The sequence below is a fragment of the Littorina saxatilis genome, linkage group LG4 (genome assembly GCF_037325665.1).
Source record: "Littorina saxatilis isolate snail1 linkage group LG4, US_GU_Lsax_2.0, whole genome shotgun sequence".
Taxonomy (NCBI): domain Eukaryota; kingdom Metazoa; phylum Mollusca; class Gastropoda; order Littorinimorpha; family Littorinidae; genus Littorina; species Littorina saxatilis.
Window position 1 is genome coordinate 13,701,252 of NC_090248.1, and position 26,822 is coordinate 13,728,073.

The following is a 26,822-nucleotide window of genomic DNA, read 5'->3' on the forward strand; positions in this document are numbered from 1 at the left end:
TTGAAAATACTTAACTTGAAAGTTCCCGCTGTGGTAGATTTTTATGGTGGTTGTCACACAGGCAGCGACGGCTTTACTGGTCGGACCAGTTGTGCGTTACCTCGCTTTGCCTTTAATGATTGATGACTGGCTGACTTTGGGGATTAACGTCCTCTGAGGTAACTAGGATCTATTTGGGAACATTTACCGTGATACTGTAAGAGGAGCAAGAAAAGAAAAGAAAAATGATGATGATGATGATGATGAGATGATGATGATGATGATGATGATGATGTGATGATGATGATGATAGAAAGAGAGAAAGAAAGAGAATAGTGAGAGAGAGGGGGAGAGAGAGAAAAAAGAGAGAGGGGGAGAGGGAGAGAGAGAGAGGGAGAGAGAGAGAGAGAGGAGAGGAAAAGAGAGAGAGAGAGAGAGAGAGAGAGAGAGAGAGAGAGAGAGAGAGATAGAGAGAGAGAGGAGAGAGAGAGAGAGAGAGAGAGAGAGAGATATTTAGAACCGACTCCAGACGATGGGAAATGCTGTAAAGATACATTTGACGTAAAGCGAGTGACGCAATTTCACTAGATTTTTTCGAACTTTGATCATTTAGATTCCAAGTGAGCGGGTCGGCATTGCACACTCAGAGGATGGGCGGTGCTTTGCTATTCCGTGAAGCACCCACCGACAAAACTAGCTTTTCTGTACTTTTTTTTTTTAGATAAAGAGAGTATTATCTCGCAGCATTTGAAGTGTCATTCTTTAGAATAAATCACGTTGGTATTGTTGATTTAAATTTGTACTTTGTCTTGTCAATGTTTTGCTTGATAAACAAAAAGGGTCCCTGCTTGAACGTTATAACATTTAGAGGGTCACCTAGAATCCGTCCTGATTGGTCAAAAAGCCATATGAGGCACTGAACTGGTACTAAAATAAAATAATGTGCTGACAAATTTAAGCTTCTTTTTTAATACAGTAACAGGATAGATTTCTCCCCCGAAAACTACAGAAAATTGGCCATTTTGACCTCCATAATGTAACATCTTACAAGTAAGTGTAGTTGGACCTGTCTTTAACGACAGTTTGAAACGAGTTGTTATCGCAATTAAAGAAAGCCGCCGTTGGCTACTCGGGTGGTGTCTTATCGCTTTCAAGAGTATGTCAAGAGGTGTGTATGGGGTGCGCTCAAGCGCAGAAGACAACGTGATTGCATTCGGCTAACTCAGAGCCGTCCCGCCCGCCTGGTACGTTTAGCAGTCGGTATAACGAGATGGTAGTGTATGAATTTTATTTATTGGTGATGTAGAGATAGTACAATGTCATTAAAAAAAATAAATTCAAAACAAACATGAGTTTAAAGGTTGTGAAAGACAGGTTGTGAACGTTAGTTTGACCGAAACTGGCAGCCGCAAACACATAATAACAAACAATCAATATTATGATAGATTCTGGATAAATAATGTATTATAATGTGCATCTTGTAGGTGATTGTGCTTTTAATAATTTTCAGATTTGTTTTCCCTGTTAATGCTGATGCCACAGTACTAGTTGATTTTTATAGGGAGAAAATGGTTTTGTTTTAAAATGTTCATTATGTACATTGCTTTGTAATTTTGTTAACACATTAATTTTGTGAAACGCCCAGAACCATGTCAGGATTTGCAATACATAAAAAAACTTTATTATTGTTTTATCTTTTTATATTTAGTCAAGTTTTGACTAAATATTTTAACATCGAGGGGGAATCGAAACGAGGGTCGTGGTGTATGTGCGTGTGTGCATGTGTGTGTGTGTGTGTAGAGCGATTCAGACTAAACTACTGGACCGATCTTTATGAAATTTGACATGAGAGTTCCTGGGTATGAAATCCCCGAACGTTTTTTTTCATTTTTTTTGATAAATGTCTTTGATGACGTCATATCCGGCTTTTTGTGAAAGTTGAGGCGGCACTGTCACGCCCTCATTTTTCAACCAAATTGGTTGACATTTTGGTCAAGTAATCTTCGACAAAGCCCGGACTTCGGTATTGCATTTCAGCTTGGTGGCTTAAAAATTAATTAATGACTTTGGTCATTAAAAATCGGAAAATTGTAAAAAAAAATAAAAATGTATAAAACGATCCAAATTTACGTTTATCTTATTTTCCATCATTTGCTGATTCCAAAAACATATAAATATGTTATATTCGGATAAAAACAAGCTCTGAAAATTAAATATATAAAAATTATTATCAAAATTAAATTGTCCAAATCAATTTAAAAACACTTTCATCTTATTCCTTGTCGGTTCCTGATTCCAAAAACATATAGATATGATATGTTTGGATTAAAAACACGCTCAGAAAGTTAAAACAAAGAGAGGTACAGAAAAGCGTGCTATCCTTCTTAGCGCAACTACTACCCCGCTCTTCTTGTCAATTTCACTGCCTTTGCCATGAGCGGTGGACTGACGATGCTACGAGTATACGGTCTTGCTGAAAAATGGCATTGCGTTTAGTTTCATTCTGTGAGTTCGACAGCTACTTGACTAAATATTGTATTTTCGCCTTACGCGACTTGTTTATGATTACTATTACCATTATCAGTATATAAGAGGGACCACGCTTATACCGAAACTGCAATTTAAACAAAATTAATGTTGAAGAAATCAAAAATACATCGAACACATTTCACGCTTTGATTTAACTTATGTTTCCAGCTCGTCACAGACACAGCCTAAGTGCGAAGGCCTGTCTTGAAGCAGAAACGCTTTTGGTGTTCTAGTCGCTTCACACTTTAAGTCAAGTGTCATTCAGTCCGTCTCTCACAATATCACACCTATCCGCGAAAATAGGCAATAGGCCATGATGGGCCATATGTCAGGGAACAGAAGTAGCTCGCTGACTGTCTGATTTTTTTTCCCGAGATTTTATTACCTCTCTGGGCCATAAGATGTGGACTACCTTGGGATGGGACAATAAAGTAATGAGAGAGAAAAATCTAATATATTCCTTGACTTTGGGGTAGCGCGACTCTGTTGCAGCTAACTTTCATGTGGGAGAAATAGGCCCTGTCGGAGAACAGAAGTAGCTCGCTGAGTGTCTGATTTTTTCCGAGCTTTTATTACCTCTCTGGGCCATACGATGTGGACTACCTTGTGGTTTGTTTGTTGTTTGTTACGTGTAAGGATTACCCACATGACAAGCAAACAATACATAATTCGTTTGATCTTATCGAGGTTATCGTTCCGAATAAGTTGTTGTATATACTGTAAACATTCCACTTTTAAACACATTTTTAAAACACCTGTTGTGAACACTGAATGAATTACTCTTTTACAAAAATAACACATGAATAACACACACTAAATAATGTTTACCATTTGTGCTACTTTTACCAGTTGAATTAAACAAACTTCACCAACAAAGTATTGCGACAAATTACGCACCCGAATTAAGGCATTAATTCCCATGTCATTTTGTTCAATTTGTCTATGCTACTACCCGTAGTACATGTAGTATGTAGTCAAAATAGTCGGAAAGTTTCAAAGCAAACTAACAAGTCCTTGCTGACATACAGCGCTTTTTCGCATAATGCCCCTCGTAATTAACGCAAAAAACTCCCGTTTTTGACCGCACATACGATCGACACCTGCATCAGAAGGAATAGCATAGAACACAAAATATGCGAGCGTGTGAATCCGTGATTTGTAAAAATGTAAAACAATCGCCCCGCGATTTACAAATCACGTAAATGCGCCGGATATTTTCTTGTCATCTCCAAAGTCAAGGGATCTATTAAATGTTTTCAATAAGGAATCAGAAAGGCCATATACATTCCGCTCCGCGCATATCTATTAAAATCCTTCGGCAACAAATTATTGCGACAAATTACGCACCCAAATTAAGGCATTAATTCGTATGTCATTTCGTTCAATTTGTCTATGTACTACCCGTAGTAGCTTACATGTAGTATGTAGGCAAAATATTCGGAAAGTTTCAAAGCAAACTAACAAGTCCTTGCTGACATACAGCGCTTTTTGGCATAATGCCCTTAGTAATTGACGCAAAAACTCCTGTTTTTGATCGTAAATGCGATCGACACCTGCATCAGAAGGAATCCCGTCGCGATATAACCTTCGTGGTTGTAAACGACGTTAAACACCAAATAAAGAAAGAATCAGAAGGAATAGCATAGAAGACGTAATATGCGAGCGTGTTAACCCGTGATTCGTAAAAATGTAAAACAATCGCCCCGCGATTTACAAATCACGTAAATACGCCCGATATTTTCTTGTCATCTCCAAATTAAGTCAAGGGATCTATTAAATGTTTTGATTCTTATTTCATTACTTTTTTGTCCCATCGCTGGGATATTCGGGTCAATTCCCCCCAATGGAAGGCTAGCAGGAACAAAGTCGCGCTTCCTCCAAATCAGGGGATCTATCAGATGTTTTTTCTTCTTTACTTCATTGTCCAATCACTGGGAAATTCGGGGCGTTTCCTCCCTGTGGAAAGCTAGCAGCAACAGAGACACGCTACCTCAAAGTCAAGGGATATATTAGATTGTTGTTTTTCATTACTTTATTGTCTATTCGCTGGGAAATTCGGGTCGCTTCCTCCCAGTGAAAAGCTATCAGCAACCGAGTCGCACTACCCCAAAGTCAAGGGATATATTAGATTTTTTTTCTCTCATTACTTTATTGTCCCATCGCTGGGAAATTCGGGCGCTTCCTCGCAGAGAAAAGCTAGCAGCAACAAAGTCGCGATACCCCGAAGTCAAGGGATCTATAAGATGTTTTTGTCATTAATGTATTTTCCCGTCGCTGGGAAATTCGGGTCGCATTCTCCCAGAAGAAAGCTAGTAGCAACAGAGTTGCGCTACCCCAAAGTCAAGGGATCAATTAGATTTATTTAATTCTTTTCATTATTTTATTGTCCCATCGCTCAAAAATTCGGATTTGTTTTCTTTATGCTAAAAATCGTAATATTTTATCTATCGAGTCCAAACCACCCCCACCACCCAGCGTGGACGGCTTCACTGTGTCACAATGTGGATGCAAAGAAAGACAAAAATATCTACTGAAAGAGCACACGCCGACGACGAGCAATATCTAGTAAAACTGCAGACGGGTCACCTGCAGACTCAGCCGTGTGTGTATGTGTGTGTGTGTGTAATCCAGCAGCGTGCTTACAACAACAACAACAACAACAAACACAAAAAACACCTAATAAAAAATGTTTTAAAAAAACCACAATAAATACCGGTTAAGCGATATGAAACAAATCAGTCAATCTGTCGCTCGAAACAAAAATATCAACACTAAAAACCAGCCATATATGACGTAATGTGAGTAGTTTTGACAGCATCGCTGATCACCTACCTTAATTCTGTTTTCACATATTAATGTTTAAAACAAACATAAACTTTGAAAATAATTCTCTGAGAATGTTAGGACAGTTCCACTCATCTTGAACTCAGGTCAAAAGGAGTTCAGGTCATTCTCTCCCTGACAGGATGCCTTGAGATTCCTTGTCTGGCAAGGAAACCGATTTTTGTGTGTGTGTGTGCATATTTAGAGCTTTTTGTAATGTATTATTGATATAAGCAGATTCGCGATCGTCGATAATGATTTTTCATGGTGTTTTGTCATTTTAAAATTACGAAGGAATTGAAATGTAAGACAGTTTCAAGCGAGCTATTTTTCGCGGCTGTATTTACTGTGCAAACAATTCTAAATATGACAAAAGTGTCACGTGATAATCAACCGTTTGGTTTCGGCGCTCACTGGAGCAGACGATTTTTTCTGTAACCAGTTGACAGAGATGAAACCATATATTACGGTCTCCTTCCGGCAGCAGTCCCAAAATTTCGACTTGTTTTGACCTTAGAACGATGTCTTTATCATAACTGTGAAGAACAGAACGGAGATCACTGTCGAAGTCGGCCAATCTGCAATCATTTTCGTCTCGCGAACACTGATCTCAAATTTAGATCAGTGCTCGCGAAAAACATATGGGAGATAACTCTGTATTCTTTTTTTTATATAGATTCGCGTAGGACTGTAGCGTCCGGTCAGAGAGACAACTGGCAATAGCCGTGGAGCGATGCTTATCAGAATGAGTTCCACTGAGTCCACCATAATCAAATATAGTGCCGAAAAATTAAAGCTTCTTTTTTTAATACAATAACAGGATAGATTGTTCCAAAAAAAACTACAGAAAATTGGCCATTTTGACCTCCATAATGTAACATCTTAAAAGTAAGTGTAGTTGGACCTGTCTTTAACGACAGTTTGAAACTGTCTACCCGAGTTGTTATCGCAATGAAAGAAAGCCGCCGTTGGCTACTCGGGTGGTGTCTTATCGCTTTCAAGAGTATGTCAAGAGTATGTCAAGAGGTGTGTATGGGGTGCACTCAAGCGCAGAAGACAACGTGATTGCATTCGGCTAACTGAGAGCCGTCCCGTCCGTCTGATACGTTTAGCAGTCGGTATAGCGAGATGGTAGTGTATGAATTTTATGTATTGGTGATGTAGAGATAGTACAATGTAATTAAAAAAATAAATTTAAAACAAACATGATTTTAAAGGTTGTGAAAGACAGGTTGTGAACGTTAGTTTGGGCCGAAACTGGCAGCCGCAGTCCGTTTAGACATGTGATCGCAGTTGACAAGTAAGCAATATCTTAAAACATGTCGCGTAGACGAAATTAATACATTCAGTCAACCCTTCGAACTCTCATTATGAAAGACAATACGAAGACAAAACTCAATACCTGTGTCGATTTCATACCTGACGGCGACCGCTATCGCGTTCACGCCACAGAAAGCCAGTATAGCGCAGTAGTGTAAAGCGCTTCTTATGAAATTGTGCTTTTTCTATTGTATATTAATTTTTTTTCGAGCTTGTTTTAATCCAAACAGAACATTAAACGTTGTATGTATTTTTGACCAAAATAGGACATTTTACACAGATCGAAACAGTCAGTGTTCCTCCGAGACCGCGCTAGCGGTCGAGGTGAACGACTGTCGAGATATGTGTAAATTGTCATATTTTGGTAAAAAAATACAAATAAAATGTATGTATCTGGGTAGAATTTCTTGTAGTTTTTATGATTGAACGCACACAAACATGCACTATTTTGTAGTCTCGGCTGGCCGCCTAAACAGACGTTTTGTCGGCCTCTGACGTCACATAGCTCAAAGAAGGGAAATCCAGTGTTCAATCGATACACATAGATTTGTTTATGGAATCAGAAAGTGATCAAGAATAAGATTACATCTTTTTGGATCGATTCATCACATTTTATTTTTAAATACAATTTTCTGACTTTTAATGGCCAAACTCAAAAAATAATTTGCAAGCTTTAATCCTGAAATGCAATCCTGTTGTCCGGATTTTGTCGAAAGTTACTTTTACAGAATTTTAATCAAATGAATCCAAAAATGAGGGTGTGACAGTGCCACCAAAACTTGTACAAAATGCCAGATATTACGTCATCAAAGAAACGTATCCTCCAGTAGTCCAGTAGTTTTCTCTGAATGGCTCTACACATACATACACACAGACCCACAGACCCACAGACACGTACTACGTAGGCCCTACACCACAACCCTAGTCACGATTCCCCATCTAAGTTAAAACATTTAGTCAAAACTTTACAATATGTTAAAAAATATATATATATATATATATTTCGTGTGGTCGTTATAGACAAAGTGGTGGACAAGCTTTCATTGGACAGGTTTGATTGCACGATCGGACTAAAGATTCAAACACACCGATTGGCTTCAAGGGAGCCCGGGTAGCTCAGGTTGTGGACTTGTGATCCTAGGGTCGCGGGTTCGAATCTCGGCCGGGGCCCAGATATGTCATAATGATATACTACAACAACAAAAGTTCATGGAAAGATAGAAACGCTTACTTGCGTTGCAACTTTCAAAACATTTAAGAGTAATTCGCAGTCGGCTGCAGGTCGAACATCATGGAAAATTCCATATGAAAATCCGGACGAGGAAGTAAACTTTACCAAAACATTATTGCGAGAAATGTCGCGACAAAACTGCCGGTTGTTGTTATTTTTCTACCTCAAATGCACTCGACATCTGCATGAGTAGGAATAGCATAGAACACAAAATACGCATGCTAACTTAACAAGACAGCATGTTCTAGGTAGATAATGTTTGACTTTCTTCTCTCATGTAAAAGTTGTATATCATCTATATTGTTGTATCATAACAGAATTCAGACGTTCAAACGATTTCTGAAACAGACGTGTGCTGCCTGCTACATATATCTTTAAACAAATCAAGCCAGTGATGTTGAGAAGAAAACATATCGACAACCAACTATACCACAACGACAACAATCGATAATTTTGCGCACAAAACAAAAAAAAACTTTCGGGAAATAGAAGTCAAGTAAGCTGATCAACTGAAAGAAGAATGAATCTGAATACACATATTTTTTCTTCTTTACCCCTGTCTCCACCCCCTGACCTTGGTTCGGCGCGTCGTTAACAGATACTATGATTTGACACGATCGTTACCTCACAGACGACACGACTCGCCGCGTCTACCTCTCCCTGTGTGCTTCTGTAGCGGCATGTATAGGATGAAAAATATTAATTAATTTATTTTTGTTGTTGAGCAACGGTTTTTACGAACACATAGTGTTAAATAAAACCTTGAAAGAAAAATGATTGTTGTGTATGCATGAACCGCGCACAAGTTCTATCACGCCTCTTCTGAGCGGCTCCCGTTCCACCAAGGGCAACATTTTTTTCTGCCAACGATTTATTGCATGAAGAAATCAAGTTGACACCTTCTTCGAGCTTCGTGGTCCGCCAGTAAAGTAGCGCACATACTAAATACATTCATCCATTGGCCCAAATGGTCATGTGATAAACCCAACGCTCCGCCCACTCCACTCAAAACACTTGACCGCCGCGTCAATGAAATCTTCGCTGGTGTTTATTGGATGGTCTGTTTTGTTACAGGCCGAACGCTGCCCGTCTTACAGAAGGCTCATAAGACCGCGTAAAAGCCATACCACGTTGAAATCAGCGGTTCTCTTCTAAAAGCGTGATTGACATTGTCAGTTAGTCAAGCAAACGAATGCACGCGTTCACGCATGCACACACATTAATATACGTTTGTTCTGCGAATTGTTTGCTTGTTTCTCTATGATTTGTTAATGCGTGCGCGTGTTTGTATGTGTGTTTATCACCAGTCGACATAATTACTGAAATACTCAATTCTTTGGACGCAACAGCACTCTGCACTTTCAAGCATGTACTACATGTACTGTTTTTGTACATGGGGTTAACACACGTTGTTTTGCATAGAAATCTTAATTCGTTAAGCGGGGAATACTTTAAAAAACAAAACCCACATGTTTTAACGATTCACGTAATGTTGCTTAGCTAACACAACAATTCGCCAAGAAAAATGTACTTAGCATACCCATTCCTAAAACGAGTATAAAGGATCTTAGTTGGAAAAAAAAGGGAAGTTTTGTTTTTGTTTTTTAAGTAAGTCGCCCAAGCGCTCTATCAACTTGGCTAAAAACAAATCTTTGAAAAAAAACACAACTAACTACACACACACACACACACACACACACACACACACACACACACACACACACACGAAAAAATAAAAGAAAAGAGAAACACACACTAATGTGACATGATATAACTGAGTTTGCTGAAAACTGACGAAAAAGTACAAGACCGGAAAATCGCAAATGCTTACGCATAAACTTTTACAATTTCTTAGAAGCGCTCCGAACAGACACAATCACACACTCACATGCAACTTGGAAAAGCACTTCACTGGACAGTTCGGGTTGCAATTTTGGTTATTGTAATTATGTAACCACACACGTACCATCTGAACATCAGTGTCTAAGTGTTCAGTTATTCACACGGGTTTCATCTGCTTGGGTAATGGATTACAACTAAATAGCACTGAAAAAATTAATTTAAAGAATCAAGAATCAAACGCAAAAGAGATTATCGCCAGAAGGTGAAATCCTGTTTGTATGAAAAGAAATAATCGGCAACGGTAACGGAGCATTTTACAGTTAGTTATTTCAGATGTTTCCAAATTACATCACTGCGAATGTCTCTTGGGCTTCGAAAGGTGGATGTCGCCGGGGAAAAATCACTAAAACGGCTTATTTATTTCTTTATTTGTAAATGAAGTCCTTCCAATACGTATCAATGATTTGGATCACCACCTCAGGTTTGCCTAGGAAGGCGTAATCAATATTTTCAATTTTACGCCGGCAATAAATGTTTACTTTGCGCGTAAAACATATATTAAGAGCGTACAATTCATCAACAGTAATTAAAACAAACAGAAAATCAACAAACTAACTTACAAACAAGCAAAGGGACACGAGAAGAAAAACAAGTCGCGTAAGGCGAAAATACAATATTTAGTCAAGTAGCTGTCGAACTCACAGAATGAAACTGAACGCAATGCAACGCAGCAAGACCGTATACTCGTAGCATCGTCAGTCCACGGCAAAGGCAGTGAAATTGACAAGAAGAGCGGGGTAGTAGTTGCGCTGAGAAGGATAGCACGCTTTTCTGTACCTCTCTTCGTTTTAACTTTCTGAGCGTGTTTTTAATCCAAACATATCATATCTATATGTTTTTGGAATCAGGAACCGACAAGGAATAAGGTGAAAGTGTTTTTAAATTGATTTGGACAACTTAATTTTGATAATAATTTTTATATATTTAATTTTCAGAGCTTTTTTTTAATCCAAATATAACATATTTATATGTTTTTGGAATCAGAAAGTGATGGAGAATAAGATGAACGTAAATGTGGATCGTTTTATAAATTTTTATTTTTTTTTACAATTTTCAGATTTTTAATGACCAAAGTCATTAATTAATGTTTAAGCCACCAAGCTGAAATGCAATACCGAAGTCCGGGCTTTGTCAAAGATTACTTGACCAAAATTTCAATCAATTTGGTTGAAAAATGAGAGCGTGACAGTGCCGCCTCAACTTTCACGAAAAGCCGGATATGACGTCATAAAAGACATTTATCAAAAAAATGGAAAAAAAGTCTGGGGATTTCCTACCCAGGAACTCTCATGTCAAATTTCATAAAGATCGGTCCAGTAGTTTAGTCTGAATCGCTCTACACACACACACACACAGACACACACACACACGCACACACGCACGCACGCACATACACCACGACCCTCGTCTCGATTCCCCCTCTACGTTAAAACATTTAGTCAAAACTTGACTAAATGTAAAAAACAGAGACAGAAATGGGGGAGGGGAGCATATGGGGAGGTGGAGAGAGGCATTACAAAAACTTTCCTGTTGACGAAAGCAAAATGACGCGAAATGAACCCAATGATGGTTTTTTTCAAAAGTAATGTAGTAAGCTTACAAAAGTGTTCTTTTTTGGTTTGTTTTATGTGTTTTCCTTTTAACAGCCAACTGTCGCCCAATTAGGGACTGCTCTACATTATGCAAATGAATATGAATAGTTAATGGTTGAAAAGTGTGAAAAAGAGAGAGAAACAAAGAGAGAAACAGACTGGTAGAGAGAAGATGGAGAGAGGGAGGGAGGGATTCAAAGAACTGTTGCCGAAAGCAAGGCATCTCGAGATAATGGCCTATAACCTGTTCAGGTAAGTATGTTAAAAGCAATTAACCGCTGAACTCATCCTCTCTAAAGAGTACACTTCACACCAATCGCTGAAGTTTTCAAGGGGTCATAGAGTACACACATTGGACAATAGAGAGGCCGTAAAAGGGTCGCGTTGCCATTGGTCAACCTGACCACGTGATCAGCCTCGGCACAAAGCTACGTCCGTGGTCATGGAAACCCTTTCTAGTTCAGTCCTGGCTCGGAACAGTTTTTTGTGGGGTTTTTTTCCGAACGATGTAGGCGTCTCCCAGGAATTGTTTTGGTTGGCGTGCGGAGCGGAGAGTTACAAATTACTTTAAAAGAAAACACTTTGGTTACTTCTCAGAGTGTTATGTATGGTCCGACTGAGAGGGCCCCAAAGGGTTTAAAATCGTGATCGTGATTGGCGTTTTTTGACCTTTCTGTGACCGTGATTGCCGAAATTTCCATTTCTGTGATCGTGATGGGACTTTGCCCGTGATCCGTGATGACAAAAAAATCAAGTCTCGTGATCGTGATCGTCATTTGTTTTCGTGATCGTGATGGGCATTATTGCAAAGCATTTTATTTTCAACGTACATTTTTCACAGCTGTATCACTTTATGATCCTCTCTTCGTCAAGGTGTTCGTGATCGTAAAAACAAAAATCAAGGTAACTGTGATCGTGAAAGCTAAAATTTCCCTTCCCGTGATCGTGATGATACCCCCCCTTTGGGTCCGACTGAGGTGCCAGTAGCGGACGTTTTAAATGGAAACAAATTGAAACAACTTTTACAGCCCGGACTTCGGTATTGCATTTCAGCTTTGTGGCTTAAAAATTAATTAATGACTTTGGTCATTAAAAATCTGAAAATTGTAAAAAAAAATAGGCCTATTTTTTTTATAAAACGATTCAAATTTACGTTCATCTGATTCTTCATCATTTTCTGATTAAAAAAACATATAAATATGTTATATTTGGATTAAAAACAAGCTCTGAAAATTAAAATTACAAAAATTATGATCAAAATTAAATTTTCGAAATCAATTTAAAAACACTTTCATCTTATTCCTTGTCGGTTCCTGATTCCAAAAACATATAGATATGATATGTTTGGATTAAAAACACGCTCAGAAAGTTAAAACGAAGAGAGGTACAGAAAAGCGTGCTATCCTTCTCAGCGCAACTACTACCCCGCTCTTCTTGTCAATTTCAGTGCCTTTGCCATGAGCGGTGGACTGACGATGCTACGAGTATACGGTCTTGCTGAAAAATTGCATAGCGTTCAGTTTCATTCTGTGAGTTCGACAGCTTGACTAAATGTTGTATTTTCGCCTTACGCGACTTGTTTAAAATCAAGAGTCAAACTGACACAAAGATTTTCACCTTCCATTTCTCTGTAATGGAGGCACGCAGAGGCACGACGTAGAGAGAGCGTCAGATAACCGCGACGTAGGTTTGGGGAGTCGGGTCGGGCACTAAGAGTACAGTTTATTTTTACAGAACTGTACATTAATTATCGCAACAGGTTTAAACAGTTCGCTTTACATTTGATTCTGTCTCTCTCTGTCTGTGTCTGTCTGTGTCTGTCTGTCTGTCTGTCTGTCTGTCTGTCTCTCTGTCTGTCTGTCTCTCTCTCTCTCTCTCTCTCTCTCTGTGTCTGTCTCTCTGTCTCTCTCTGTCTCTCTCTGTCTCTCTCTCTCTCTCTCTCTCTCTCTCTATCTCTCTTTTTTTTTGTCGTTGGAATTTGAATTTAAACATATCTTTGAACATAAAACATAATTGTCAGAACGATTTCGAGTGAACAGACTTCGGCGTGTACGAACACAGATAACCCTGTGGGCTGCTGTCACATTTTAGGTTTCTATACAATGAGAAAATAACAAAGTGTTGTTGACTTTTCATGCAAGGAGGTCGATCCTTGCAATTTTGCATATTATGTTTGTTCTCGTATGTTAGCTTAAGACGGGAAAGTCAGACGCAAGCGAAGGGAAATTACCAGATCACGCTCACAAGTGTGTACTAAAAGTCACATCAAATCCAATCTTCGGCCACTGTGAGGCCACTAAATGAGAAACAGATGACAGGCACTCCGCCACTTCTGCTGAAGGACATAGCAGGTACTTGGCTACACTTCACTGCGCCACATGAGTGATTCCATTTTCCGTTCGGCAATCAGTCTGTCTCACGCACAAATTGTCAAGGGTAATTTTAAACTGAGTCTAATTTTGTCAGACACTGGGCAAGTTTTAATACCGGACCTTCAACATTGACGATTGGGGTCTAAAAAACACATTCCTTCCTTATAAACGATTCAGAGAAAATACCCCCCCCCCCCCCACTCTATACCCCCACCCCCTTGCATTTTGAAATCTCCTAACATTATCTGAAATTGAAGCTGGCGTTAGAAAGCATGACTGAAACCCCACCGCTGTTAATCTCCTTCTCGATAAAAGAAGATATACACGTATTGTACGGCCGTTTTCTCAAGGCTGTCCAAATGAAGTGCTATCTGAATTTAACTCTTAAAAAAAAAAAAAGACTAATACGGGTTGTTGTTGTTTTTTTTTTAATAAGCCACGCCCCGGACTGCGCGCGCAACACATGCAGACGACGCATATATGTGTAGTAAGTTTGTCGGAACTTTGGCGGAGTAATTTGATAGAGTTTTTAGATTGTGTCAACGACTGTAGACGTGATGTAACTTACAGATAAATTATATCTGAGCTTAAAAAAGTGTTTATTTTCAATAAAAATCGGTTCGGGTAGCGATGTGATGTTAATCTAGCAAATCAACAGGGCTACTTCCTAATGGACCGAAGTTCTGTGGGACTGAAGAATCATCAACCGATGTGAACTGCTATTTGTTTAGGTGGTTCAGTCTTTCCCCATCGGCAGCCCTGTAAGCTTACATTTACTGAAACAATCCTGTTTCATTTTTCTCTTTGAGTAAGAATATTTGTCCGCAGCTTACGGACTAACCCGTTCGATAGTATTACTTGGGTATAAACTTCCTTCCCAGATTGTCTCTGTCTCATCGCAAAATTACACAAACATTTTTCAATTTACAATATTTTACTTTGTCATTTTTTTCCCTGTTCGACGACTCTTCCGACTATGTGAGTGTGTATGCGTATGTTGAATCCGATTACGCTTGTCCGCTAAACTGAAACGTGATCGAAATGACATTCGATCGATATTGACACTAACTAGTTTAAAAAAAAATGTATTCACACGCATACGCACACGTGCACTTTTGCAGTCCCATGCACTGACCGCTGGTTCTACCTTGTGCGCTTGTCCGGAGTTTTTCTTTGTTTCTTTTTTAATTTGAGGTAATCGATAATAGCGTGGCATGAAATACAATTTTGCGAAAACCCGGTGAAAACATATCGCTCCAATGAATGCTGTCCATCATGTGCGAGGTCGGGAAAAGTGTTACACGTATCGCATGAAAACAAAGAGTGTACAGATAAAACTGAAAAGGAATTAAAGCGGAGAAGTCGGCAACTCAGTCAAACCACCTCTAATAAAGTGACAAATAGTACTAAACTATCGACTACTAAGATTCATTTGATTTTGTAACCAAGAATTTAGTTTTTGTTTTTGACGGCGCCATCAATTTAAAAGAAATGCATCTTTTCTGGTTCACATTTAAATTAAAAAAAAAATTAAAAAACCTACCTTTCTTGTTTTTTGATTCACATTTAGATAGTCAGCATTATATCATTTACATTTAACGTATACTGCATCCCGGTATCAGCATGCTTATTATACAATAAAATAAAAACAGCGCTAGCATACCATGAACATAATTAATTTCCTTGTAAATCTGTTTTGCTTCTTTCTTTATTTATTTATTTGTGTGGGGTGTTTTTTTGCGTCTTTATTTTGGGGAGAGTGTTTTATTGTTCCTCAAAAGCACTTTGGTCAATATCCCTTTAACTTTGAACTACCGTTCAGTTTGAGGACAGAATGCAATTCTTTTATTTTTGGACAACAACACTGTTGGGGTTGATGTACAAAATTGATGGTTGACTGATCAAAAGATCAAAATATTGTGTGCGATATCTGTTCCTTTAAACCTTTCGTTTAACCAGCAGGTGACATATGGCATGGCACGGCCCCCGTTTGACCACCCAGGCTCTCCCTCGCCCACTTTGTCCCCGCAAGTTTTTTTGCTACCTTTTCTATATGCACTGTCAATAACATTTTTTGAGGCGAATTTGTCGTTTGCTTGCAAAAAAAAAGATAGTTAATTATCAGATCAGCTTTGTAAAGGAGATACTAAAAACCGCACATAATTATTCAAAAAAAGTCTGATGCGTGGCGACAACTGCCGCTCCGACTGAAGGGCTATTTACTGAAAAGGAAGGTGGGGGGGGGGGGGGTCCTGGGGAGAGGTGGAGGGGTGGTGGGCAAAATGAGACAGAGCCGATACGATTACGATGTGGAGGGGGGGGGGGGCAGCAAATGTTCGCATGCACATGGTGGTCAGTAACTTTAGTAACACAAATCGACGTTTGATTTTAATCCCACACAGATGTGTTAATTTTTCTTTTGTTATTTTCTTTTTTCTGTCAAAATGTATAAATGAAAAACGTGACAGGCTGGATAAAATTTATCTGAGTGAAACGTTATTTCTTTCAGGGTCCGCATTGGTTTCTAAAAAAACAATAGTGTTTAATTTTAACTTGATTTCAATTACATGAATTCAAATCAGAAACGAAGAAAATATCATAACCCCGCAATATAACAGTGTCACAGAATCGTGAAACAATTCCGTGAAAACATTCTCTCAATGCTGACAATGTCTTGGTGCGTGGTTCTCACATGTGGTGTCCAGTTGTCCATCTTAGCTAATTTAAATTCCGCGTGTGATGTTTTAAGTGGGCCTATTGGGACGAAGCTGAGTAGATTCGGGATGCGAAAATCAGCAGATTATACGATTTTATGATCCGCGGCAGAGACTATCAAGTGCTCTTGCGTATACAAGAACCAGTCGGTCGGATCGAGTCCAGGTGTGATTTTCGCGTTCTACTTACAGTCGTTTTATCTCAGCTGATAACTCCTTGCCAAATGGTGGCAAAAACGCTCAATGGAAAGTGACATCGCATGCGTTGGGAAGACCGTGGGAAAATATTGAGACCTCAGAATAGGGTCCTACGATTGACCAAAGCAAAAATAATACGACAACACATCATAGTGTGTGTGTGTTTCTGCACGCGGTCTGTTTCTCATAAGACACGCAATAAGCACACCCTGGTCGTAAGGGAAAATAGCCTAACATGGACAACTGCCTGATATGGACCACCTCCTGTTCTGACAAACTAACGGTGCTATAGGTCTCAAAACAATTTCATTCTTTGGATAACTTGCATATATATGCGATATAAACATTTGTAACCACACAATAAGCTAAGCTTATATTAAATGTGGTTATAAATATGTACATCTAGATAGGAATTATTATTTCACGTTATGTCAAGGTCAGAGAATCGCTTATCCCCTTGTTATAAATGTAAGACAGACAAGATACAATTTTTACCAAAAAAAGAGGAAAAGATACAGCAAAAGAATCAGAGGATGTGACAGAGGACGGGAAGAGAGTTAATTTTATTTTTCAGCAAGCAAGGGGGGGGGGGGGGGGGGGGGGGGGGGTCAGAGAGACGATTACTGTTACAGACTTGCCAATTCAATGTTCCTGCAGCAGCAATAATTTCATCCAAAATGTTGTCCAAACTAATTAAGCTTAGATTACTCATAATTTATGAATACAAAGAAAAACCTTCAAGAAAGATTCACTCAAACTTGATTAAATCCCCAGATGAAGCATCCGTCGCATCGCACATATGGAAACATGCGTTCTTTGATATTACTGTTGCGATCGGTTTTGACGCTGCCGCCACCTCGCCGCAACTATCGTGCTGCCATCTCGTCGCGATATGGAAACACAGCTTAAGACTATGCATATAATACTGCTGGTTTTCTCTTCATTCTTCTCAAAATGTCGGTCTCTGTCTGTCTGTCCCTGTTTGTGTGTCTCTCTATCTCTATCTCGCACTAATTCTGTCGGTCGGTCCGTCTCTCTGTCTGTCTCTTTGTATTTCTAGCTCTGTCTCTCTTTTTGTCTTTTTCTTACTCTCTCAGTTTATTAAAACAAAACAAAAACAAGTCGCGTAAGGCGAAAATACAACATTTAGTCAAGTAGCTGTCGAACTCACAGAATGAAACTGAACGCAATGCAACGCAGCAAGACCGTATACTCGTAGCATCGCCAGCCACCGCTCACGGCAAAGGCAGTGAAATTGACAAGAAGAGCGGGGTAGTAGTTGCGCTGAGAAGGATAGCACGCTTTTCTGTACCTCTATTCGTTTTAACTTTGTGAGCGTGTTTTTAATCCAAACATATCATATCTATACGTTTTTGGAATCAAGAACCGATAAGGAATAAGATGAAAGTGTTTTTAAATTGATTTGGAAAATTTAATTTTGATACTAATTTTTATATTTTTAATTTTCAGAGCTTGTTTTTAATCCAAATATAACATATTGATATGTTTTTGGAATCAGCAAATAATGGAGAATAAGATGAACGTAAATGTGGATCGTTTTATAATTTTTTTTTTTTTTTACATTTTTCTGATTTTTAATGACCAAAGTCATTAATTAATTTTTAATTTAATTAAGCCACCAAGCTGAAATGTAATACCGAAGTCCGGGCTTTGTCGAACATTACTTGACCAAAATTTCAACCAATTTGGTTGAAAAATGAGGGCGTGACAGTGCCGCCTCAACTTTCACGAAAAACCGGATATGACGTCATCAAAGACATTTATAAAAAAAATGAAAAAAACGTTCGGGGATATCATACCCAGGAACTCTCCTGTCAAATTTCACAAAGATCGGTACAGTAGTTTAGTCTGAATCACTCTACACACACACACAGACACACACACACACACACACACACACACACACACATTCCTGCCTGTCTGCCTGTTCTTCTCTCTCTCTTAGGTTACTTTCACGGATTATGCAAAAAAGAAATATGCACGGCTGCTTCACACTTTTCTTGTTTTCTCTCTATTCTCAACCTTTGGTGTCTGTCTGCGTGTCTGTGTGTCTGTCTGTCTGTTTGTTTGTTTGTCTGTCTGTCTCTCTCTCTCTCTCTCTCTCTCTCTCTCTCTCTCTCTCCCCTTCTCTCTCTCCCCATCTCTCTCTCGCCATCTCTCTCTCTTTTTCGCTCTCTTCATCTCTCTCTCTCTCTCTCTCTCTCTCTCTCTCTCTCTCCCCCCTTCTCTCTCTCCCCATCTCTCTCTCGCCATCTCTCTCTCTTTTTCGCTCTCTTCATCTCTCTTTCTCTCTCTCTCTCTCTCTCTCTCTCTCTCTCTCTCTCTCTCTCTCTCTCTCTCTCTCTCTCTCTCTCTCTCTTACAGTCAGCATAATGTATTACAAATGATGGTTTATTCCTGGCAAATTTCGACCAAATGATTATCGAAGATGGTTATGCAAATAAGATGCAACAACGGAAAACAGACGAAATTAAACAGAGACCCCAAGCCCGTGACAGACAGACAGACAGACAGACAGACAGACAGACAGACAGACAGACAGACACAGAGACTGAGACAGAGACAGACAGACTAGACAAGCCGACAAACAAAAAAACAACATGAAAAGACACATGTAGGTGACGATGCTGATCCCAATACCGATGCCGATGTCGATGATGATGATGATGATGATGATGATGATGATGATGATGATGATGATGATGATATATCTCTTTATTTCCCTCTCTTGGAGAGTTTGCTGCGTGATAGCCTCTAACCCTATTCATTGTATAACAACGTTAAATCATCATCGTCATCTCTCTCTCCCGTTCTCTCTCTCGCCCCCCCCCCCCCTCCTCTCTCTCTCTCTCTCTCTCTCTCTCTCTCTCTCTCTCTTACACACTTTCTCTTTCCTACTCTCTCTCTGTTTTGTTCTCCTTTCTCTGTCAGATTTGTTTTAAACAAACACGTAGGAAAGAAATCTGCAGAGCTGTTGCAATTGTGTCTTTTATCTCTATCTCTTTCTATGATTTTTTTTCTCCGGTTTTTGACTGTGTGCCTATCTGTCTGTCTTCCTCTCTCTCGCAGGTTACTGTCTGTCCGTATGTCTGTCCGTCTGTTTGTCCGTCTCTCTCACTCTGTCTCTGTCTTTCTCTCTTATTTAATTACCCCAACTCTCACTCTCTCTCTCTCTCTCTCTACAATTACAAATACAATTTTTGTATTAAACATGCCCCTCTCCTCTTTATTGGTATAATGTACACAAACCCTTTTCGAATGAAGGGACTTACAAACCAACCACTACATGTATTTAGATGTGTGATGATCTTGGCAATGTCTTGCTTGTTTGATTGATTTTCTTTAAAAATGTAATGTATGGATTAGAGCATGATGTTGAGAAAGTGCAAGCTGCACTATACCACTTAATTCACATCAATCAACTCGCAATTTACCTCAATGTAATGCATTTTGTGTACATATGTATAATGTGTTTTCACTTTAGTTATCTGTTAAAATGTAGAATTTTAGTTATCTATTTTCTAATTTTCATCTTGTATTTTTTATTTCATTTTTTTAGTTAGTCCCTCTTTAGGGCGAGGGCTGGATGTAAAAAAGCAGACCACTGCTTAATCTACTACCCTCGTTAAATAAAGAATTGTCATTGTCATTGTCTCTCTCTCTCTCTCTTTCTCTCTCTCTCTCTCTCTCTCTCTCTATCTGTCCCTCCGGCAGCACACATTTTTCGCTCCAGCAATTTACTTGAACAAGTGAAGAAAATGCCTGTCGTTGGACTACCAACTGCTGTGGAAGCTACCTTGACAGGCCTGCCAGCTGACCACTATGTCAAGTACTGGAAAGTCACCGGAGAATGAGAAGGAGCCACAGTCACACTTCAACTGCTCAGCACAGAGAACCAACAGGCCGCCATTTGCCGAGCTAGTCAACGCAACGTAAACAAAACCCCTTCGCAGCTCAGACGTGACAGACAATGATCCCAACAATTTAACAGCAAAGAGGTATGCGTTTCTTCTGTTGATACAGCTGATCGATCATCTGCGAAATCATGCCAGCACAACATCAGGCATAATTCACACAAACACGTACGACAAAGTTCCCGACGTTAGGCACAAACAGAAAATGAGACTACACGCCGGCGAACGCATTGACAGCGAGGCAAGCTGTGTTGTGAACATTGAAGCACGTGAATCACGGAGCCACATTCCATCCAAGCTGACGGAACCTGCCTTGCAGCAATCCGTTGACTCCACATGCGTGGCCACTGACAGTGACAAGGACAGATATTTTACGTCAGAGAGTGATACAGAGGAACCAGTGGAAAAGCAGTTGACTAAAGCTGAAAAGGATGCTTTGGAAAGGGAGTACAGTCTAGGGGAAGTAAAAGCACTTGCTTTAGAAATTACTACGAACCCCAGAACACGAAAGAAAGTGATTAGAATGGTGTACAATGCTTCATCCAAACAGCTGCTTGCAAAATCAGATGACTTCATGTTCACCTACGATTGTACCAAAGCTGAAACATTGTACTGGACGTTATTCAGGGACAAAGCAGACATGAGTTATGATGAATCAGAACGACTGGCATTTATTGAGGAGCCTGCGGATGTGCGACGAACACTGTACCTTATTGAGATAAATCATATCGCCAAGGATTTGCATGCACTGGTTACACTACTCAGAGCCTACCTTCAGACTTGAACTTTGATCGCTGTTGTATCACATTTACGTATCATTACATGCTGCTTCTCTTGCAAAACTCGTAAAGCACTACTACTATATTTTGCAGCTGATACTGGTAAAACGTTAATACTCTATGATTGTATTAAAACATTATTGTACATAATGCACTGGAAACATTTTCAAACATAATGTGGTTAACTTCTATTTCACCTCAATGAGCGAGGGCGGGATGAAAAAAAAAAGTAGTTTAGCATTTCCTATTCTGTTACAGTGTTAAGATAAAGATCAATTCAATTCAATTTAATTCAATTCAATTCAATACAATCATCTCTCCCTCATTCTCGTTCTCACAAACAGGACTCAAACCATACCGGCACGGTGGCCTAGTGGTAAGGCGTCCGCCCCGTGATCGGGAGGTCGTGGGTTCGAAACCCGGCCGGGTCATACCTAAGACTTTAAAATTGGCAATCTAGTGGCTGCTCCGCCTGGCGTCTGGCATTATGGGGTTAGTGCTAGGACTGGTTGGTCCGGTGTCAGAATAATGTGACTGGGTAAGACATGAAGCCTGTGCTGCGACTTCTGTCTTGTGTGTGGCGCACGTTATATGTCAAAGCAGCACCGCAGTGATATGGCCCTTCGTGGTCGGCTGGGCGTGAAGCAAACAAACAAACAAACAAGCACAGGTTTTTGGACGTCCCCATTTCACTGCTGTACAGCAAACATCGTCCCCAAATACCTGTGTCTGTGTGTCACCGACTTAGTTGCTCTGCAGAGTGTGTGTGTGTGTGTGTGTAATACTGCCTTGCTGCAGAGTTTGTGTTATACCGCTTTGCTCTGCTGAGTGTGTTTGTGTTAATTACGGTCTGTCTGTCTGTATATTCTTTTGTCTGTCCGTCTGTCACTCAAGGGTAAGGGGGTGTCCTTAACCTCTCCTTTGTTGTCTCGGTCTGTCTCTCTGTCTCTGTCTATCTGTCTATGTCGCTCTTTCTGACTCTCTCCCTCTCAGCGGAGATCAAAGCCAATGAAAAACACACATCTCTGAAGCAGTTTTAGCTTGTGCCTCCAAATGACTGCTGTACAACAACCAGACCCCATCTGACTGCTGTTTGGGAAACAGTCCCCAATTCACTGCTGTACACCATTTACGTATCATTACATGCTGTTTCTCTTTCGAAACTTGTAAAGCACTACTTCTATTTTGCAGCTGATACTGGTAAAATGTTAATACACTATGATTGTATTGAAACATTATTGTACATAAAGCACTGGAACATTTTCAAACATAATGTGGTTAACTTCTATTTCAACTCAATGGGCGAGGGCGGGATGGAAAAAAAACATTTTAGCATTTCTTGTTCTGTTACAGTGTTAAGAGAAAGATAAATTCAATTTAATTCAATTCAATTTAATACAACTCTCTCTCCCTCATTCTCATTCTCATAAATCAGACTCAAACCATCCGTTGTCAGGGTCGTGAATGCTAGCTACTGACTGGATTGGAAATACTCTTATGTCGCCTAGCGCCATATGTAACTGATGAAACCATTCATAGCACAGCGCAGAGCTATCGGTTTTTGGACGTCCCCATTTCACTGCTGTACAGCAAACATCGTCCCCAAATAACTGTGTCTGTGTGTCACCGACTTAGTTGCTCTGCAGAGTCTGTGTGTGTAATACTGCCTTGCTCTGCTGAGTTTGTGTGTTATACCGCTTTGCTCTGCTGAGTGTGTGTGTTTGTGTTAATTACGGTCTGTCTGTATATTCTTTTGTCTGTCCGTCTGTCACTCAAGGGTAAACCGGCACGATTAGCTTAGTGGTAAGGCGTCCGCCCCGTGATCGGGAGGTCGTGGGTTTGAACCTCGGCCGGTGTCACGATTTCATCTTTTGCCTGTGTACATATTTCCCCCTCGATATTTACTCGAGACCGAAATGTTGTTTCCTGGTAAAATTAAGAAGAGAAATTATTTATGGACGAAAAGCATGTCAGTTTCTTGCATGTGAAAAAAATTGGTTGTGAAATTAAATAGATTTCACTCCCAAAATCGAATTCTTCGAAAACGTGTACCGAGTGGTTACGTCCCTTGAGTAAGAAGGGAAACATTTTAGGATGAATCAAATTTCTAAGTTAAATAAAATAATTGGTTGGACAAATTTGGCCCCATGAATGTAAGGTACACAAGGTCGCTCATCAGTACTATCGAAGGGTGTTTTTTTTGTTCAGTGTAGAGTTTATACTAGATCAACGAGGCCGAAAATCGAAATATCAACACGGCGAAAGATGAAAACGTCACACCGGGTCATACCTAAGACTTTAAAATTGGAAATCTAGTGGCTGATCCACATCCCATTTTGGTGCAATCCCATTTTGCCGCCGTCCCATTTTTTCCCCATCCCATTTTCGCGACATTTCACAAGCCAAGCGTCATTTTATAAAATTTATAATTTTGGATGATTAATGAGATGAGGATGATTATAATGATGATGCTATGGATTTCCAATTTGGATTGAGACTACGTGACAGGGCATTTTACTAACATGTCATAACAATAGCGCGACATCCCATTTTGACACCATATCCCATTTGGCCGCCATGCCGTTTCACCGTATTCCATTTATCCCCCATCCCATTGTCGCGACATTTCACAAGCCAAGCGTCATTTTACTACCGTGTCATAACAATAGCACGTCATCCCATTTTGACACCATCCCATTTGGCCGCCATCACATTTTTTATTTATTCTTCTTGCCAAGCCTCACTATACTACTATACTGCGTTATTCAACTAGGAAGACATTCCGTTTACGCCAAATTCCATTTTTGCCACAATCCAAAATGTCGCGAAATAGAGATGGCGGCAAAATGGGATGACGGCAAAACGGCATGGCGACAAAATGGAATGTGGCGCTAGTGGTTTGACACGGTGGTAAAATGACACATGGCCTATGAAATGTCGCAAAAATGGGATGGGGGCAAAATGGGATAACGGCGAAACGGGATTGCGCCAAAATGGGAAGTGGAGCTAATGGTACATGACATGGTGGTAAAATGACACTTGGCCTGTAAAATGTCGCAAAAATGGGATGGGGGCGAAATGGGCTAACGGCCAAACGGGATTGCACCAAAATGGGATGTGGGGCTATTGGTACATGATATGGTGGTAAAATGACACTAGGCCTGAGAAATGTCGCCAAAATGGGATGGGGGCGAATTGGGATAACGGCGAAACAGGACTAATAGATCCCTTGACTTGGGGTAGTGCGACTCTGTCACTGCTAGCTTTCCACTCGGAGGAAGCGACCGGAATTTCCCAACGATGGGACATCCTAGTAATGAATTTTTTTTTTTAATTCCTAAAATTAACAGAGTCGCGCTACCCCAAAAGTCAAGGAATTTCGTGTTTGTCCCTTGACTTTGGAGATGACAAGAAAATATCGGGCGCAAAAACGTGATTTGTAAAATTTTTCACAACATATGTCGCCTAGCGCCATGTATGTGATGAAACCATTCATATAGCTCTGCGGGAGCTCTGCACTTTTGGACGTCCCCATTTCACTGCTGTACAGCAAACATCGTCCCCAAATACCTGTTTGTTTCTAAAAAATCACGCTGGAGGTTGCATTTTATGTAATAACCTCCTGAAATGAGTTTTGACACTTTAGAATGGCATTTAACGCTCATTGAAGTTTTAACAAACTTTCTAACACCTAAAACATTCATAGCACCGATAACGTAATTCTAGCTCTGCACTTTGTGTACACATACGTCCCCATTTCACTGCTGTACAGCAAACATCGTCCCCAAATGTCTGTTTTTCTAAAAATCACGCTGGAGGTTGCATTTTATGTAATAACCTCCTGAAATGAGTTTTCACACTTTAAAATGGCATTTAACGCTCATTGAAGTTTTAAGAAACTTTCTAACACTTAAAACAAAAGAGACCCCAAATGCCTGTGTTTTGAGCAAGATGGCATTTTGATACACAGCCGACCCCAAATGACTGTAAAACCACCTATGTGTGTGTGTGTGTGTGTGTGTGTGTGTGTGTGTGTGTGTGTCCGAGCTGTGTGTCTGAGTGTATGTCGAGTCAGTGTGTCTCGTGTGTCAGTAGTGTGTGCGTGTCCGCGTCACTGACTGACTGACTGTGCACAAGCGGGCATGCATGTGTGTGTGAGAGTGTGTGTGTGTGCCTGTGTGTGTGTGTGTGTGTGTGTGTCAGTGTGTGTGGCCGCCCAGTGTAACTGAAGACTGAGTAGCCTAAGTTTGACTGAATCCGCGGCAGTTTGTGAAAGCTCACACCAAGGCATGGGGTACGGTCACTGATTAGACTGACAGGCGAACGCCGGTTGTATAATGTCGTGTCACTGATGAGTTGCCATTAGTTGGTCAGTCACGGCGCAATCAGCCTCCGACCGTCAGTGCCACGTCCTTGAATACTCGTCACAGAGATCGGTTTATCTAGTCAAGTTTGTATTTCAGTGTTGGGTTACGATTAACTGAAATAGTCACTGTATTTTTCTGAACTGACTATCTGTGAATCCTAGTCGACTTATTTGAATGTTCTGTCCTCGCTCAAATCGGAATGTGCAAGACAAAATTATTGGGTAGGCTTACATGGCGCCCCATACGCATAGCGTGAACTGGAGCAGGTCAGCTTTCACCGACTGAGCCACCGAGGTTACAAACGGAACAAGGGACGTTACCGAGTTAGTAATATTGTGAGCATTATCTACCCTGTAGGAAGGGAGTCAACCCAAACGTAAACAAGGTTGACACACTGACAGCGAGTTGCGTTGAAGCTTTTGAACTTAATCGTTTTCGATCAAATGTTGTTGGCACAATTTTAGAAGATAACGTAAAAGACAGGTGCTGACGCTTATTTGTCACAGTAGCATAGTTCCCACGGAGTAAGATGTACCGACAAAGGGTGAGTTTGTGACAGCATGTTGAGTGGTCTCTTTTGGACTTTCGTCATTTTTATATGAATCATTCATCATCATGTTCTGAGTTTCTTACATGCGAACTAGTGTTTTTAAGGCCACGTCAGCAATAACCGTTATAAACTTCAGTCTTAAATTACCCATCGCATTTCTCTGATGCACGATGTATGCTGCAAGGGCATCATACTTTGAAACCATCGGTTTTGAATGTTACTTGTTCTTGAATCCGGGTCAGAGGGAAAGTAAAAAGTTGTTTTTGTTTGTGCTTGAATTCATTAATAATAAAACAGCAATAAGGAAAAAAAAAGGTTTCTGTTTACAAATGGCTGTTGTAAAACAAAGGAGAAATTTGAACAGAGCTGCAATTGCAACTGCAAGGAAAGAGTTGTATCATAAGGCAAGAACACAGAACATGTCTACGTTTTCTGCTTCTATAAAGTACTATAGTGGTCACAATGCAGGCTTCAGAGATTCAGAGTAACAGTCAAGTAAAAAAAAAAATTCAGTATATATGCTTCAGCATT

General features: G+C 40.0%; 1 protein-coding gene across 2 annotated transcripts in view; it reads left to right on the forward strand.

Annotated features, from left to right (window-relative positions):
• Window positions 1-26,822, forward strand: part of LOC138964015 (transmembrane protein 43-like) — a 156,426-nt gene that overhangs the window by 112,987 nt on the left and 16,617 nt on the right. Inside the window, exon 1 of one of the 2 annotated variants that reach the window (XM_070335890.1) lies at window positions 26,111-26,285. The exons of the other annotated variant lie outside the window; for it this stretch is intronic. Coding sequence (XP_070191991.1) covers window positions 26,271-26,285 — 15 coding nt within the window. The 5' untranslated portion in view covers window positions 26,111-26,270. Of the gene's footprint in view, window positions 1-26,110; window positions 26,286-26,822 lie in introns of those variants that run through there. 2 annotated transcript variants of the gene reach the window in all.